Source organism: Lepidochelys kempii, chromosome 4 (assembly GCF_965140285.1).
Source record: "Lepidochelys kempii isolate rLepKem1 chromosome 4, rLepKem1.hap1, whole genome shotgun sequence".
In the NCBI taxonomy this organism is placed as follows: Eukaryota; Metazoa; Chordata; order Testudines; family Cheloniidae; genus Lepidochelys; species Lepidochelys kempii.
Genome location: NC_136383.1, coordinates 31573820 through 31589992, shown reverse-complemented (window position 1 = coordinate 31589992; position 16173 = coordinate 31573820). Strand labels below are relative to the sequence as shown.

The 16173-nt window shown below is 44.2% G+C and overlaps 2 protein-coding genes across 2 annotated transcripts in view; one reads left to right on the top strand and one right to left on the bottom strand.

Annotated features, from left to right (window-relative positions):
- Positions 1 to 524: 524 nt before the first annotated feature.
- LOC140910298 (uncharacterized) lies at positions 525 to 13269 on the bottom strand. Its single transcript, XM_073340869.2, has 6 exons — positions 12941 to 13269; positions 12638 to 12832; positions 5026 to 5110; positions 3401 to 3740; positions 1676 to 2282; positions 525 to 1088 (listed from the first exon to the last, which is right to left on the bottom strand). Exons 4-6 carry the CDS (start codon positions 3401 to 3403, stop codon positions 568 to 570), a joined length of 1131 nt encoding a protein of 376 aa, XP_073196970.2. The 5' UTR covers positions 3404 to 3740; positions 5026 to 5110; positions 12638 to 12832; positions 12941 to 13269; the 3' UTR covers positions 525 to 567.
- The window catches only part of ETNPPL (ethanolamine-phosphate phospho-lyase), a 19227-nt gene continuing 14367 nt past the window's right edge, over positions 11314 to 16173 (top strand). The window contains exons 1-3 of the mRNA XM_073340867.2: positions 11314 to 11529; positions 15274 to 15392; positions 15560 to 15719. Of these exons, the coding sequence (XP_073196968.1) occupies positions 11474 to 11529; positions 15274 to 15392; positions 15560 to 15719 (335 nt within the window). The 5' untranslated portion in view covers positions 11314 to 11473. The remainder of the gene's footprint in view (positions 11530 to 15273; positions 15393 to 15559; positions 15720 to 16173) is intronic.

The following is a 16173-nucleotide window of genomic DNA, read 5'->3' as shown; positions in this document are numbered from 1 at the left end:
CAAGTGCAGAATGGTGGTAGAATGTGCATTTGGACGTTTAAAGGCGCGCTGGTGCAGTTTACTGACTCGCTTAGACTTCAGCGAAACCAATATTCCCACTGTTATTACTGCTTGCTGTGTGCTCCACTATATCTATGAGAGTAAGGGGGAGACGTTTATGGCGGGGTGGGAGGTTGAGGCAAATCGCCTGGCTGCTGGTTACACACAGCCAGACACCAGGGTGGTTAGAAGAGCACAGGAGGGCGCTGTACGCATCAGAAAAGCTTTGAAAACTAGTTTCATGACTGGCCAGGCTACGGTGTGAAAGTTCTCTTTGTTTCTCCTTGATGAAACCCCCCACCCCCTGGTTCACTCTACTTCCCTGCAAGCTAAACATCCTCCCCTCCTCCCTTTAATCATTGCTTGCTTAAAGTCATTGTTAAAGCTTAATAAAGTCATTGTTGCTTCACATTCATGCATTCTTTATTCATTCATCACACAAATAGGGGGATGACTACCAAGGTAGCCCAGGAGGGGTGGTGGAGGAGGGAAGGAAAATGCCACACAGCACTTTAAAAGTTTACAACTTTAAAATTTATTGAATGCCAGCCTTCTTTTTTTGGGGCAATCCTCTGTGGCGGAGTGGCTGGTTGGCCGGTAGCCCCCCCACCGCGTTCCTGGGCATCTGGGTGTGGAGGCTATGGAACCTGGGGAGGAGGGCAGTTGGTTACACAGGGGCTGTAGTGGCAGTCTGTGCTCCAGCTGCCTTTGCTGCAGCTCAACCATACACTGGAGCATACTGGTTTGGTCCTCCAGCAGCCTCAGCATTGAATCCTGCCTCCTCTCATCACACTGCCGCCACATTTGAGCTTCAGCCCTGTCTTCAGCCCGCCACTTACTCTCTTCAGCCCGCCACCTCTCCTCCCGGTCATTTTGTGCTTTCCTGCACTCTGACATTATTTGCCTCCACGCATTCGTCTGTGCTCTGTCAGTGTGGAAGGACAGCATGAGCTGAGAGAACATTTCATCACGAGTGCATTTTTTTTTCTTTCTAATCTTCACTAGCCTCTGGGAAGGAGAAGATCCTGTGATCATTGAAACACATGCAGCTGGTGGAGAAAAAAAAGGGACAGCGGTATTTAAAAAGACACATTTTATAAAACAGTGGCTACAGTCTTTCAGGGTAAACCTTGCTGTTAACATTACATACATAGCACATGTGCTTTCGTTACAAGGTCGCATTTTGCCTCCCTCCACCGCGTGGCTACCCCCACAACCCTCCCCCCTCCCTGTGGTTAACAGCGGGGAACATTTCTGTTCAGCCGCAGGCAAACAGCTCAGCAGGAATGGGCTCCTCTGAATGTCCCCTGAAGAAAAGCACCCTATTTCAACCAAAAGACCATGAATGATATCTCCCTCTCCTGAGGATAACACAGAGAGATAAAGAACGGATGTTGTTTGAACGCCAGCAAACATACACTGCAATGCTTTGTTGTACAATGATTCCCGAGTTCATGTTACTGGCCTGAAGTGGTAAAGTGTCGTACCATGAAGGACGCAATAAGGCTGCCCTCCCCAGAAACCTTTTGCAAAGGCTTTGGGAGTACATCCAGGAGAGCCGCGAATGCCAGGGCAAATTAATCCTTTCACATGCTTGCTTTTAAACCATGTATAGTATTTTAAAAGGTACACTCACCGGAGGTCCCTTCTCCGCCTGCCGGGTCCAGGAGGCAGCCTTGGGTGGGTTCGGGGGGTACTGGCTCCAGGTCCAGGGTGAGAAACAGTTCCTGGCTGTCGGGAAAACCGTTTTCTCCGCTTGCTTGCTGTGAGCTATCTACAACCTCATCATCATCATCATCATCTTCTTCGTCCCCAAAACCTGCTTCTGTGTTGCCTCCATCTCCATTGAAGGAATCAAACAACACGGCTGGGGTAGTGGTGGCTGAACCCCCTAAAATGGCATGCAGCTCATCATAGAAGCGGCATGTTTGGGGCTCTGACCCGGAGCGGCCGTTCGCCCCTCTGGTTTTCTGGTAGGCTTGCCTCAGCTCCTTAAGTTTCATGCGACACTGCTTCGGATCCCTGTTATGGCCTCTGTCCTTCATGCCCTGGGAGATTTTGACAAAGGTTTTGGCATTTTGAAAACTGGAATGGAGTTCTGATAGCACGGATTCCTCTCCCCATACAGCGATCAGATCCTGTACCTCCCGTTCAGTCCATGCTGTAGCTCTTTTGCGATTCTGGGACTCCATCATGGTCACCTCTGCTGATGAGCTCTGCATGGTCACCTGCAGCTTGTCACGCTGGCCAAACAGGAAATGAGATTCAAAAGTTTGCAGTTCTTTTCCTGTCTACCTGGCCAGTGCATCTGAGTTGAGAGTGCTGTCCAGAGTGGTCACAATGGAGCACTCTGGGATAGCTCCCGGAGGCCAATACCACCCACAGTACCCCAAATTTGACCCAGCAAGGCCGATTTAAGTGCTAATCCACTTGTCAGGGGTGGAGTACGGAAATCGATTTTAAGAGCCCTTTAAATCGAAATAAAGGGCTTCATCGTGTGGACGGGTGCAAGTTTACATCGATTTAACGCTGCTAAATTCGACCTAAAGTCCTAGTGTAGACCAGGGCTTAGAGACTAACCAATTTATTTGAGCATAAGCTTTCGTGAGCTACAGCTCACTTCATCGGATGCATACTGTGGAAAGTGTAGAAGATCTTTTTATATACACACAAAGCATGAAAAAATACCTCCTCCCACCCCACTCTCCTGCTGGTAATAGCTTATCTAAAGTGATCACTCTCCTTACAATGTGTATGATAATCAAGGTGGGCCATTTCCAGCACAAATCCAGGGTTTAACAAGAACGTCTGGGGGGAGGGAGGGGTGGGAAAAAACAAGGGGAAATAGGTTACCTTGCATAATGACTTAGCCACTCCCAGTCTCTATTCAAGCCTAAGTTAATTGTGTCCAATTTGCAAATGAATTCCAATTCAACAGTTTCTCGCTGGAGTCTATTACCAGCAGGAGAGTGGGTTTGTGGGGGGGGGGGGAGGGGGGGTGAGAAAACCTGGATTTGTGCTGGAAATGGCCCAACTTGATTATCATACACATTGTAAGGAGAGTGATCACTTTAGATAAGCTATTACCAGCAGGAGAGTGGGGTGGGAGGAGGTATTTTTTCATGCTTTGTGTGTATATAAAAAGATCTTCTACACTTTCCACAGTATGCATCCGATGAAGTGAGCTGTAGCTCACGAAAGCTTATGCTCAAATAAATTGGTTAGTCTCTAAGGTGCCACAAGTACTCCTTTTGTTCCTACCACATACTAGATGCTACCATAAACAAATAATAAACAGTGGTGCTTCAATACAGATAAGCTATGGTTTGGTCTTGCCTTGCCTCAAAAATGAGATTTTTACCATTGCTTAAGGGGGCTGATGATTTAGCTCATTCCTCCACGGCAGATTGGAAGAGGCCCTGGAGGTTTTTCGCCTTCCTCTGTAGCATGGGGCACAGGTCACTTGCTGGAGGATTCTCTGCTCCTTGAAGTCTTTAAACCACGATTTGAGGACTTCAATAGCTCAGACATAGGTGAGAAGTTTTTCACAAGGATGGGTGGGTGAGATTCTGTGGCCTGCATTGTGCAGGAGGTCAGACTAGATGATCATAATGGTCCCTTCTGACCTTAGTATCTATTAATCTTCGGCACCGGTATAGCACAGTTCAGGAACATGGGCAAAATTGTTTGGCTCCAGTACACTGCAAGACCATACAACATTTTAATAATGTTGGTCAGAACATTGTAGCACACGTTCCCCGCAAATAATGATAATGTTTCATCTGTGCCCTTGCAAATTTCCATCTCTCCATTGCTGTGCAGCACTCCCACAAAACTGCTGCGTGTTTCTTTACCTTTCTCTGGCACCTTCTCCTTTTTGCCCATCTATGGCTGTTGTCCAGTTCTAGTAAATGCAAAGATACCCAAACAAGCACATGCTGTTGGATGGGGCACTATCATCTCCAATAAATGGTTCTGCTTTTGGCAGATCTTTAAAGATCTTTCTCTGATTCACTAGATGTTGTCAGGCTCTGGCACCAGGATTTTCATTTTCCTTGAATGTGTGTCTGCACCAACACCTCCTGTGTGATTTACAAACAAGAAAGGCAGCACATCTGCTGGAGAGAAGTCTCACCCGATGTCCTTGCCATTGTGTGAAGTGTTGCCGGAAAAGTGCACAGCCTGAAAATGGGGCAGCATTGGTCAGAGCAGGGATATGGTCAGTACTTCCTGGGGTGAACTCGTCCAGCACATTTCCTCAGAAGCCTACACTGACAGAGATCCTAAACAACCCCTTATAGAAACTAAAGCTGCTCTCCAATCCTGACTCTCTCCAGGTTTGGGACATGGACCCTCCACACACAACCAGCCTTGCTGGAGGGGTACAATTTGATGTCTCAAATGAGCCCAGATTATCTGATTGAGAATAGGCTTGCAAGCTTGTAAAAGCATGGACCATACTTAAGGTCACATACCAACCCTAGGGCTTGTTTTTGTGAAGAAATTGCATCAGTTTAATTTAAACCAGTTTTTAAACCACTACAAACCTCTCTGTGGACACTTATTTCCAATTAAGAGGGGATTTATACAGTATAGGGAAAGTCAATTGGGAGCAGGTTTAAGATAACCCTAAATAAGCCTCTTAAACTGGAAAAAGAGTGTCCACACAAGGATTTGCACTGCTTTGACTAAATTGATTTAAAAATGGATTTAAATTAAACCATAAACTTTCCATATAGAAAAGGCCCTAAGTAAACCTCAACCTTTTCTAGGTGTGAAGGAGTTGACTCACTCCTGGCACACCCCCTCATAGCGAGATTTATTGTTATAACAGCACTTTCCTCCAGCACTCTCTGAAAAGAGCCACTCTGGCCATGGCAGTGGTCTGCCTCTTTTCATGATTCCACCCCCCAGCCAGGTGACCTTTAGTTCCACCCTTTCCAAGGTAAACAAGAAGTACAATACATTACATTCAAATTAACATACCTCTTCACTCCTTCCTAGGCTGGATCCTCTGCAGACTCTTCACCCCTTCTAAAAAAGAACAGGAGTACTTGTGGCACCCTAGAGACTAACAAATTTATTAGAGCATAAGCTTCATGTCAGATTTGTGTCCATTTATTCTTTTGCTTAGAGACTGTCCCTCACTCTCACAGATCTTGGGAGACAGACCAGTCCACGCTTACAGCAGCCCCCAACCTGCAAATACTGAAGCAAATACTCACCAGCAACTACACACCGCACAACAAAAACACCAACCCAGGGACCAAACCCTGCTACAAACCCTAGTGCCAACTCTGTCCACATATCTATTCAAGGGACACAATCATAGGACCTAACCACATCAGCCACACCATCCGGGGCTCGTTCACCTGCACATCTACCAATGTGATATATGCCATCATATGCCAGCAATGCCTCTCTGCCATCTACATTGGCCAAACCGAATAGTCTCTGTGCAAAAGAATAAATGGACACAAATCTGACATCAGGAATCATAACATTCAAAAAACAGTAGGAGAACACTTCAACCTCTGTGGCCACTCAGTAAAAGATTTAAGGGTGGCAATTTTGCAACAAAAAAGCTTCAAAAACAGACTCCAAAGAGAAACTGCTGAGCTTGAATTAATATGCAAACTAGATACCATTAACTTGGGTTTGAATAGAGACTTGGAGTGGCTGGGTCATTACACATATTGAATCTATTTCCCTAAGTTAAATATCCTCACACATTCTTGTCAACTGTCTAAATGGGCCATCTTGATTATCACTACAAAAGTTTTTTTCTCCTGCTGATAATAGCTCACCTTAACTAATTAGCCTCTTACAGTTTGTATGGCAACTTCCACCTCCTCTGTATGTGTGTGTATAGATAGATAGATATTTTCTTCCTATATGTTCCATTCTATGCATCTGACGAAGTGAGCTGTAGCCCACGAAAGCTTATGCTCTAATAAATTTGTTAGTCTCTAAGGTGCCACAAGTCCTCCTGTTCTTTTTGTGGATACAGACTAACACTGCTGCTACTCTGAAACCACCCCTTCTGAAAAAAAGAAAAGGAGGACTTGTGACACCTTAGAGACTAACAAATTTATTTGAGCATAAGCTTTCGTGAGCTACAGCTCACTTCATTGGATGCCCCTTCTGAGGCTCTGCAGGGTTGTCCTTCCACTTTTGTGCAGAACAAGACCTCCCTGGGCTTCCTCCCTGGATGCCCAGTTCCAAACTCAGTAGTCCTTCTCCCCATCATGTCAGGGTGTTTCTGTTATGTGAAGCCTCCACTCAAATGCGATTGTAAGATCTGTAACTTGTATCATTAAGTTCTGCAACCTTGTTGCAGACTTTGTAAGTTCAGTTACTGTTAGCATAGCCTTTTAAGTTTTGTAACCTTTGCAAGCTCTGTAACCTTTTCAAGTTACCACTTGTATGAACTGCCAAGCTTTGTAATATCCCATCACGCGATCAGAGAGAGAGTGTGAACAAGGGAGTGTGTGTGCGGAAGATAAGGAGGTGTGAACGAGGGAGTGTATGGGGGACTGGGCGGAGAGGAACTGCAAGGAGAAAAGAGCCCAGAGCCAGGAGCGTCTGATATAATCTGCCCTGAGAAGGCAATCACGGAGTGCTGTAAAGAAAAGACGCATGAAAGGAACAGGGACTGGGACTGCTTCTCGGTGACGGACACAGAAGAAAAACTCAGTGTATATGACAGGAGCGCCCAGCGCCAAAATAAAAGGAAACAGCCATGCACACAAGCTGCTGCTCCTTGACCTGCTCACTATCCCAGATCCGTGACCGCAGGTGGACACACCAAATCTACCACGCTTCAGCTTCTTGGCTTCTTCCCATGCTGTCTTCGGTAACCCTCCTCTTGTGTAAGTGTGTGGGTACATGGGGGTATGAATGCGGTGAATGTGAATATGAATGCGGTGTGTAAATAAGCTCCTTCCCTTTTCTGTCTGACCTAACAGTGGCATTGTAATAAAATTAATACAAGTGTGACCCTGAGTTGTTTTTTTAGGGGAACAGAGGTAACAGTTTCCACATCACCTTTCCCAGCAGCTAGCAGGGGAGCTCAGTCCCTCTTTCTCTTCTGGGTTCCAGTACAGGGACCCTGTGATGAGCACCTAAGGTCTGCTACCTCAGACTGCTCATTGCCTCTCTGCATTTCTTCTTACCTTGGCCTTCCTTCCTTTTCAACAGCCCCTCTCCGAGCTTACTGTATATCTGCCTCACTCTCTAGGACTTTCCACCATTCTCTAGCAGCCAGCCTACAGAGTTCTTTCTCCTAGTACTCCCTTCTCATCTGGGCTTCTTCACTACCCAGCTGGGCTTCATCTACATTTGTGCCTGGGCCACCCCCCAGATGCCTTAACTGGGGTCTCCATTTCCAGTTAACCCTTTTAGTGCCAGACCTGATGGCCATGAGGCTTTAAGTCATTTAGGATATATATGGTCCATTATTTCCTCCATTCTCTAGCAGCCAGACTACAGAGTTCTTTCTCCTAGTACTCCCTTCTCATCTGGGCTTCCTCACCACCCAGCTCCTCCTCCATTTAGGATATATATGGTCTATTATTTACCTAATATATTTTATAAGGGCTTGTCTACACAGGAGAGCTGTTCTGGAATAAAATAAGGTATGAGATTAACTATTCCAGAATAAGAATTTATATGTGGATGGGAAGAGCTAATCTGGTCTGGAATAATTCCATGTGTAGACAAACCCTAACCAATTATTTCCTTAGGTCTGGTGAACTCTGCTTGGCTAGTTACTGTTTTCATATCTTGTGGCACTCAGAAACTACTACAGGGTCACAGTTATGTCATGCGTCGTGGTGAGAGCTCATCCTTACTTTGATGCTTTCCCATAGCTGGGCTCTGACTTTTGGTATGGAATGGACTTGTATGTTTGCATTTGTTTCTCTCCTGAAGTCAGTAGTAACAACAGTAATATTTATTCAAATGTCTTTCTCATCACATTGTGATAATTTGTTTTTGCATATTCCTTGAAAAATGAATGAAGAAAAAACAAAGATATTGATGAAAAAAGTGTGCCAAAATGGAGCATATCTGGTTAATTTTTTAAAACTCTTATCAATCCACTGAATCACTAGGGGCTAGTTTATGGCATTTATATCGCATCCCTATGGAGATGGTGGAGGAATGCAGAGCCCACCATCCCAACAAACGCACTGGAGAGATTGTGCCTGCCTGAACCACAAGCTTTCTGGAGCTGCGTTAATGCAAGGGAGATATGCATAATTTGTTCCACCATTAGGAGCAGATTACTCTCTCGAGTGCATTGATTCTGGAAGAAGGAATGCAAAGACTATGAGCCAGTGGGCCTTGGGAGGCTTCTTGATTGCCTTTCTGCCCCTGCTTGGCCATGTAAAGGCCTCTTTCAAGCTGTTCTCTAACAATCTATTTCTAGTTTATACCTGCCCTTTGCTGCGGGAGCTTATTGTTCCCATACCAAATGGAATTTCTATGATAATCTTCCCTCTCTCACCATTGGTATTTTGCGAAACTCATTGCACAATTCTAATGGACAGAGATTAACGTACTTTTCCTACCAACAGAGGGCAGATGCAGACAGTGAAGGAAAGTGGCTTGTCCTTAAATGCCCTTACATTGTCCTTTCAGATTCCTTCACACTAATTTTCATGATAAAGCAGGGAAACAATGTCTGGGCTGGGCTGTCTCTAGTTTATATTAGTTTAATAAAGGGATTGTAACTAGGTCAGTATAAAATGTGCATGTCCTGAATTTTGTGTGTCACATCATTGTTTTGCAGCTTTTAGAAAAGGAGGCAAGAGAAAAAGGCAGTACAAATTGGCTTGGATCAAGACCTAAGCCAGGTTCAGACTTAACACAGCATCCGGGCATGCAGCAAGGCCCTATGCAAATATACGTGGGGCCCAGTCTCTCTTCCTCTATTTGGGTGAATTCCCGTATCTCCATGTATCCACTGACCCACAGATTGGCAACAACCTCACCTGTTTGTGAGGTTGCATAGTCTCTGATGTCTCTCCTACAAGGGCCAGGACCCTCGAATATGGAGATGAAGAGCAGCTACTCAAGCTGATGCAGGGAGTAGTAAGGAATTTGTCTGCTGACAAATGTTAGTACACTTCAGAATTATCATTTCAGGAATCCTGCTTACCTAGGTATGTCTACACTTAAACCACTACAGCCACACAGCTGCTGCTGCACTGCTATACCACTTAGCGTACACGCTACCGATGTGTGCTGTCCCCTCGGTGTAGGTAATTCACCTCCCTGAAAGGTGGTAGCTAGGTCAACGGAAGAATTCTTCTGTTGACCTAGAGCTGGCTACACCTGGGATAGGTACATCTTTCAGGGGATTGGATTTTTCACACGCCAAGAGCTGTAGCTGCGCCGATATAAGTTTCCAGTGTGGACAAGCCCTTCGGGAGACATCACTGCATCAGTTACACCTTAGGTTTTGAAAGTTTTTTCTATCACTATAACAGCTAGAGACTGAGACGTAGGGCTGGTTTTCTCTAGCAAACTAGATTGACCCAGCTATGTCACTCAGATGTGTGAAAAATCCACACCCCTGAGAAACGTAGTTAAGCTGACCTGAGTTCCCATGTAGACAGTGCTAGGCTGACAGCGGAATTCTTCCATCTCCCGAACTACCAGCTCTCAGAGAGGTAGTTTTACCACATTGACAGGAGAACCCCTCTGGTTGCTGTAGTGTCTACAGTGAAGTGCTACAGAAGTGCAGTTGCAACTCCGCAGCTGTGCCACTGTCGAGTTTTAAGAGCAGGCGTAGCCATGCTGTTTTAAATTAAAATTTAGATTCTGGAGTAACAGCACCCAAACAAAGCAAAGAAAAGCATATTCGCTCATAGAGCTGATAATGATTTGACCTAGTTCAAGTCCTGATCTTTGCCTCCCAAAGATGTTGTAAAGGATAAGGGTAAATTCACTGATGTTTGTAAAACACTTTAAGAATTCAAAAATATTAGTGATGGCTGCACTCTGTTTTCTAGATGATGATGATTTATTTGGATTGAAGAAGCACAGAGGGCACCCAGTCAAGGATCAGGGCCCCATTGTGCTTAGGCACTGTACAAACACAGAACAACAAAGATGGTTCTTATATATTTGCCTGGCCTTACAGCTAGATCTGTAATAATGGATGGATTCTAGGAAGTATGTAGATGAAATATTATGGCCCTTAAATTATGGTTCCAGGTTTGGTTAACTTAACTACCCTAGGTTGCCCATCAATTGAGTCTATAGCTAAGATGATATACATAACAAAAGTAATTTGATAAGTGGAATTTTCAAAAAGGTGTACACTGGGTATCAAAATTAAGGCAATGATGTTCATAGCTCACTGAAGTATTTATGATGTGTAGGTGGTGTGCTATGTACAAATGTCATGTGTATATTTTAAAGGGTCCCCTGCAAAGTAATTTTGGACAGTGTCCCTTGTAAAAGTAAAGCCGTTTTGTAAAAATGCAGTTCAGATGTTTGCAAGATTATGCTGTTTACGTTTTTTATGAACCCTCGATCAGTACATTGAAAAACATAGCTCAGATATGTCCTGCTAGGCTACTGTGGGTTTAAGCAATTCGGCAGAATGACCTATCGTCTCAGTCAGACAGAAGCCAAACTATTTATTGGTCACTTTTGGCTAAACCCTGTGTAATATTAGGAAATTTGGCCAGAAAACTAAAATACTCTGTCCTTCAGGACAATGCTTTGAAAGCTCAGGAGGGAAAGAACTGCAACCTAGCATGCCAAATTAATATAAGCTCTCTATAAGTAATCCCCACAGCACCCCAGTGAGGCAGGTAAATAAGTCATAGAAGTAAATCATCCAGGGGATAAAACAGAAAAGCAGTAGAAGTAGTAGGGCTTCACATTGGACAGTATTTGTATGGGCCTATTACATGGAACGCGGAGGCTGGCAGTGAAGAGGAGCCAGGTAGTGAAGAAGAGGGAATTGTTGAGCCCCCTTGAGGAAGGTCCTCCATGGGGTGGAAGGAGAAAAGCAGAGAAGCAGTGGCCCAGAGGGGGAGGCAGTGGCCGGTGGAACAATGTTTAGAGTGGGGGGCGGGGGGGCTGAACACCATTGAACACCGCTGTTTACGATGGAAAGCACTCCAAGCCGGGGGTGCGGCGCCCCGCGCCCCCACTTCCAGCAGCGCGGCCAGGAGAGCTGGGCCAGAGGGGAGGGAGGCCGGCTCTCTCCTGGGCAGGGCGGGGGCCGCGCAGAGCACAGCGCAGGAGGAGGGGTTTGGCAGGAGGCAGAGCAGAAGACGGGATAAAAGGAAGATGAGACAAACCGGCTCCCCGCCCCATCACCAGCCTCTTGGGACAAGGGCAGCGCCAGGCGGCAGGAGAAGAGGCGGGAGAGGCACAGCTGGCCAGCGCCCCGCGGGAGAGCAGCGCCGGCATGAGCGCGCTGTACAGCAAGGCGGAGACCCTGGAGCTGAGGCGAAAGCACATCGGGTGAGCAGGGCCAGGGCGCGGGAGAGCTCCCGCGGCACGGCCGGGCCGGGCCGGGCCAGGCTGCTGGAGAGGGGGGGGGCCGAGCTGTGGCCCCAGGTGCGGGGCAGGGGGAGCTGCCTCCTCGGGCGCAGAGCTCCCGGCTTTGCTTCTGGGGAGCCCCGCGGACCGAGCGCAGCGCATCCCTCCTGCCTGGCCCCTCCTCTTGCTGGGATCCCTCCCTTCCACCAGCGCTGCACACACGCTGCTTCTGCCCTCGGCTAAACCCGAGACAAACCGGAGGCTGCGGGGGCAGAGCGGCGATCAGGGTGTGACAGCCAGTGCCCTGCGCTCGGTTACATAAACCAGCCTCCACTGAGGTTACGTAAAACGAGGAGGTTTGTCTTCCTCCCCTCGGCACAAGCTGAGCAGAAGCCGGGATCAGAGGTTGCTACATTTTAAATATTTTATCCCCAAGTTTAAGTGTTTCTTCTGCCAGGAGAGCTGGACTAGAGAATTAAACGAATTTTGCAGCCAGAATAATAGGTAGCATTTTGCTTCTAAGGTTGTTTTTCTAACAGTTTGTTTTAAGTAGACTCAATTCTAGCTGAAATCCACGAGCCCTGTATAATAAATGGAATGGGCATCAGCGAATGGACTGCATATTTAAATACATACTAGACCTATAAAAATGACCAAAAGAATTGAGAGTTATTAATATTGTTAAGAGCACATGGTAATACTGCTTTCCCACAGAGAGCCTTGTGATCCAGGGAGCCATTATAATAATCATTTACAATCCTATAGAACCTTCACAAAGACCATCAACGTGCTCGAAAAATGACATAACCCAGAAGTTATACAGAGCTACCAGTGGGGAGGACAGCAACCAGCAGATAGTGCATTGCAATAGTTATGTGGAGGGGAAAATTTGGTAAACACCTGCTCTTACATAAAGCTTCAAGCTGGAGCAGACCAAGCAAAGCCTGCCCTCCCTTGCACCCAGGCAAATTCACAGTAGCTGCACTGAAGTTAACTGGTTTATCACTGAAACTGCAGACCCTAGCATGTGATCTTGGTTTTAAAGGTCTCTTACCCATAGTGGAAATTGCATAGAATTTAGTTCACCTACCTCAGACATATGAAGGGCTGAGTCATCCTGTTGGTAACCTGTAGCTTCAGGGAATTTTGACATTTCATAGTTAGTGCTTAAAGTAGTAAATCATCTTCCTTTGGTACCTTCCATTTGTGTGGCAAAACAATGTTGAGTTTACTGATATCAAATTTAAGTCATCATACATAGGTAGTACCTCCTCATTGTAGATAACTGGTGAAAGAAATACAAAGCAAGCAAGAGGAAGGTCAGTTTTTTAGTTTGTAATTCCGATATTTAAGACTTTGCCTCTTCCTGACAAATGCAGTCTCAAAAACTTACCGATACTTATTTAATATACTGTACTTGATGGCAGATTGCACAAAAGTGAGCATCATAAAACTATGAAACAGAATAGAATGCCCAAAGTAAATTTTTAAAATGCTATTGTTTGGTTAATTCATGGGCGAATTTAGCACACATAAAAGGGGGGTCTAAAGGGTTTGTCTTGAGCGTAACCTCACACAGACAGCTATGGTGCAGATTTTCCACACCAACTCTGTAGTGCTCCCTATTGTGCCACTCTTAAAAGCCTCTTCTTAGTCAAGACTGTGCAACTGTGATATAATGGGAAGTAGGGTGAGGCCATCAAATACTATTTTCTTTCTTGTGACCTGAGCCAGGATTGAAAGAAAATGTGAACTATAGCCTTGTCACGGTATGTATCCGATACCTGTTTATCATTTACCACAAGTTAAATAATGTGGTTTTCTCCAGAGCATGTGGTCTTGATTAATATTTCACTAGGTCATGCCAAGTGAAAAGCTAATTCATCACTGTTAGATATGAAAGTACAAAGATGCTCACTGACTTTCTAATATTATGCTACTGCTAAAATACTCACTTGTTTAGACTCCTACGTGTATAGAGTCATATTGTGCCATCAATTGTTTTAATATGCTTAAAAATCAATGTCATCATAGCATGTAGAGCCAGTCATCTCTAAGGGCCAGATCTTGTGATGTGGGAGTCTTGCTTGAGTACACATTGCAGGATCAGGCTCTGTAAGGCAAACAACTACTAACTGAAAAACTGTACCAAAGAAATGATATTTGATAGTGTTCAGTCTGTTGCTTTACCTCCATTTCACTTTTGAATTGTCTTATGGCAGTAGATATGTAAGAGTAAATAAAGGGGAAATAGCTCTGAAAGATGCCCCTAGGTAACTGCTTAATCAGGCAGAAATTCAGACACTAAAATATTTCAAACACTATAGATTACATCTTATGAGTAACAGTCAGGGTCCGTGTATACAATTAATTGTATTGCGTCAGGTCACCAGGCAAAATGGACAATAAGGATGCTTTTAGGAAAGCAGTTTTATTATTTGGAAACAATCGCATCCCTCTTCGGTTAAATAAGTACTATGAAAGGTTTCTAAATGTTTTCTCCCTGTTCAGTAATATTTCTGAATATAACTGTATAGTAGGAATATGTGTCAGTGTTGCATGCTCAGAACAGAAAAAAGAGGGGAAAATTTTCAGATGTGTCTAAGTGACTTTAGGAGCCTGAGTCTCATTAAGTCAGTGGGATTTGGGTGCTTTTGAAAACAAGGCTTAGCCGCTTTTGAAAATTTTGCCCAGAAAATCTCAGTACCCTAAGCCTGATTTTTCAGAAGCGCTGAGCACCTCTGAAAATTAAGCCCATCATATGTTGGCATTTTGTTCTAACATATGAACTCTATAAATCTCAGACATCAAATTCAGCATAGTCTTCCATTGTGCAATCAATTTTGGGCCATATATTTTTAAAAATTTCTTAAAAATTAATCCTATTTCCAGAGAGTTAATTTTTTATAAACTTTCATATTATGTGTAAATTAGTAAGACTGTGTCAGACAAACATAGCCAGACTTCCAAGGATGCAATATGGTGCACATTCCATTGTGCTCACAGGAAACCATACACAGGACTTTTGTACGCAGGGACACTCAGCAATGTTAATCCAAACTATGTTTTAAATTGGATGAGTTAAATCATATTAAACTCCTGTGTGGACGCTTTTATTCAGAATCCAAGTGGCCTTAATTAAGTTTCACCACTGCAATTCTGAGTGTGTATATCTCCACACAGGAGGTTAATGTACTTTTAAATCACTCCTTTAGTTAATTTTGATTAATTTTTCTCTACGTTCCCATGTTCAAGCCCGTAGATACAAAAGCAGGGGTTTGAAAATAACCTCATTAAGGACCTGCTCTTGTTTCCATTGAAGTCAATGGGAGCCTTTCCATTCATTTTAATGAGTTGGTTCAGGCCTCACTTGGCCATCAGTTAAACTACAACATAGTATACAAAAAAATCATATTTGCTTCACAGGCACTTCATAGAAGAGATGGCCTCATTTACCTATAATCTACTGAACGGCTTCTGTGATTTTAATATTTCAAGCTTTGCCACTTCACTGATATAAAATAGCGTATTCCCTGGACTTCAGCAGCTGTCCATATGCTGGTGAAGGTGCCTTTGAAGTCAGTGGCAGCTTTGCCTGTGCTGTGACTGCAGGAGTACATGGGATTTAGTTTTTGTTTTCCTGAGCCCTGAGATCACCAATTCTCAAGATTCTGAGGCAGGGCAACAACTGAGCAAGCTGAAATAATTTTATTCTATACTTTTTAGACCTTCATGCAAAGTTTTCTTTGCAAAAGACCCTATCAAGATAGTGCGTGCTCAGGGGCAGTATATGTATGATGAGAACGGAGAAAAATACCTGGATTGCATCAACAACGTTGCACATGGTAAGTACAAAAGCTCCATTGACTAAGTTTACATCATTCCCACTAGAAATCAGAAGATCCTTTTTTCAAGGCAAGCTGACAGTGCTAGATTCAAGAGAGCTCCCTGACTCTCTTTGTGTGATTCAGTAACTGATCACGTCAGTAATTATTAATAATTTCTCGTTTAGTTGGCCACAGCCATCCAGATGTGATAAAGGCTGCAGTGAAACAAATGGAACTGCTCAACACCAATTCCCGATTCCTGCATGACAACCTTGTCCAGTATGCTAAGCGCCTCACAACTACCCTGCCAGAGAAACTCTCCGTTTGCTATTTTGTTAACTCTGGGTATGTCTGAAGGATTTTTCATTGACACTATTTTGTTGCTGTTTAAAAAGGACTTTGTCATGTCAGTTTAGGCCCAAATTTTAAACTGTGAAAAAACAGGGTTTAACAAAAGTAATACAAATGTTTCCATGGAAATTTATTTCTAAATAACTCTAGGAAAACTTGTTTTTTGTTTTGGTCGGACTCAAAAATATCCTGTGCAGTGTTTGCGACCCTCACCTTTGCTGTATTGTCTTAATCCATGAAAACCAGAAAGTGAAACTGACCCTCAGCAAAGTGAAATGGACTAGTCTGTTTTCATGGTCTATGGCAAGCTTATGCGAAAAGGAAACAAACAGCATGTAAATAATAGGAAAATACATAATTTGGTTAAACTAAACTAGAATGTTTAACAACCTTTTTAGTCAACGTTCTTGGCTTCACTGAACGAAATTACATGTTCAAATGTATTCTA

Coding starts and splice junctions, on each gene's coding strand:
- LOC140910298 (XM_073340869.2), bottom strand. Junction 1,089..1,675: donor AGGCGGAGAAGGGACCTCCG/GTGAGTGTACCT, acceptor TTTCTCCACCAG/CTGCATGTGTTTCAATGATC.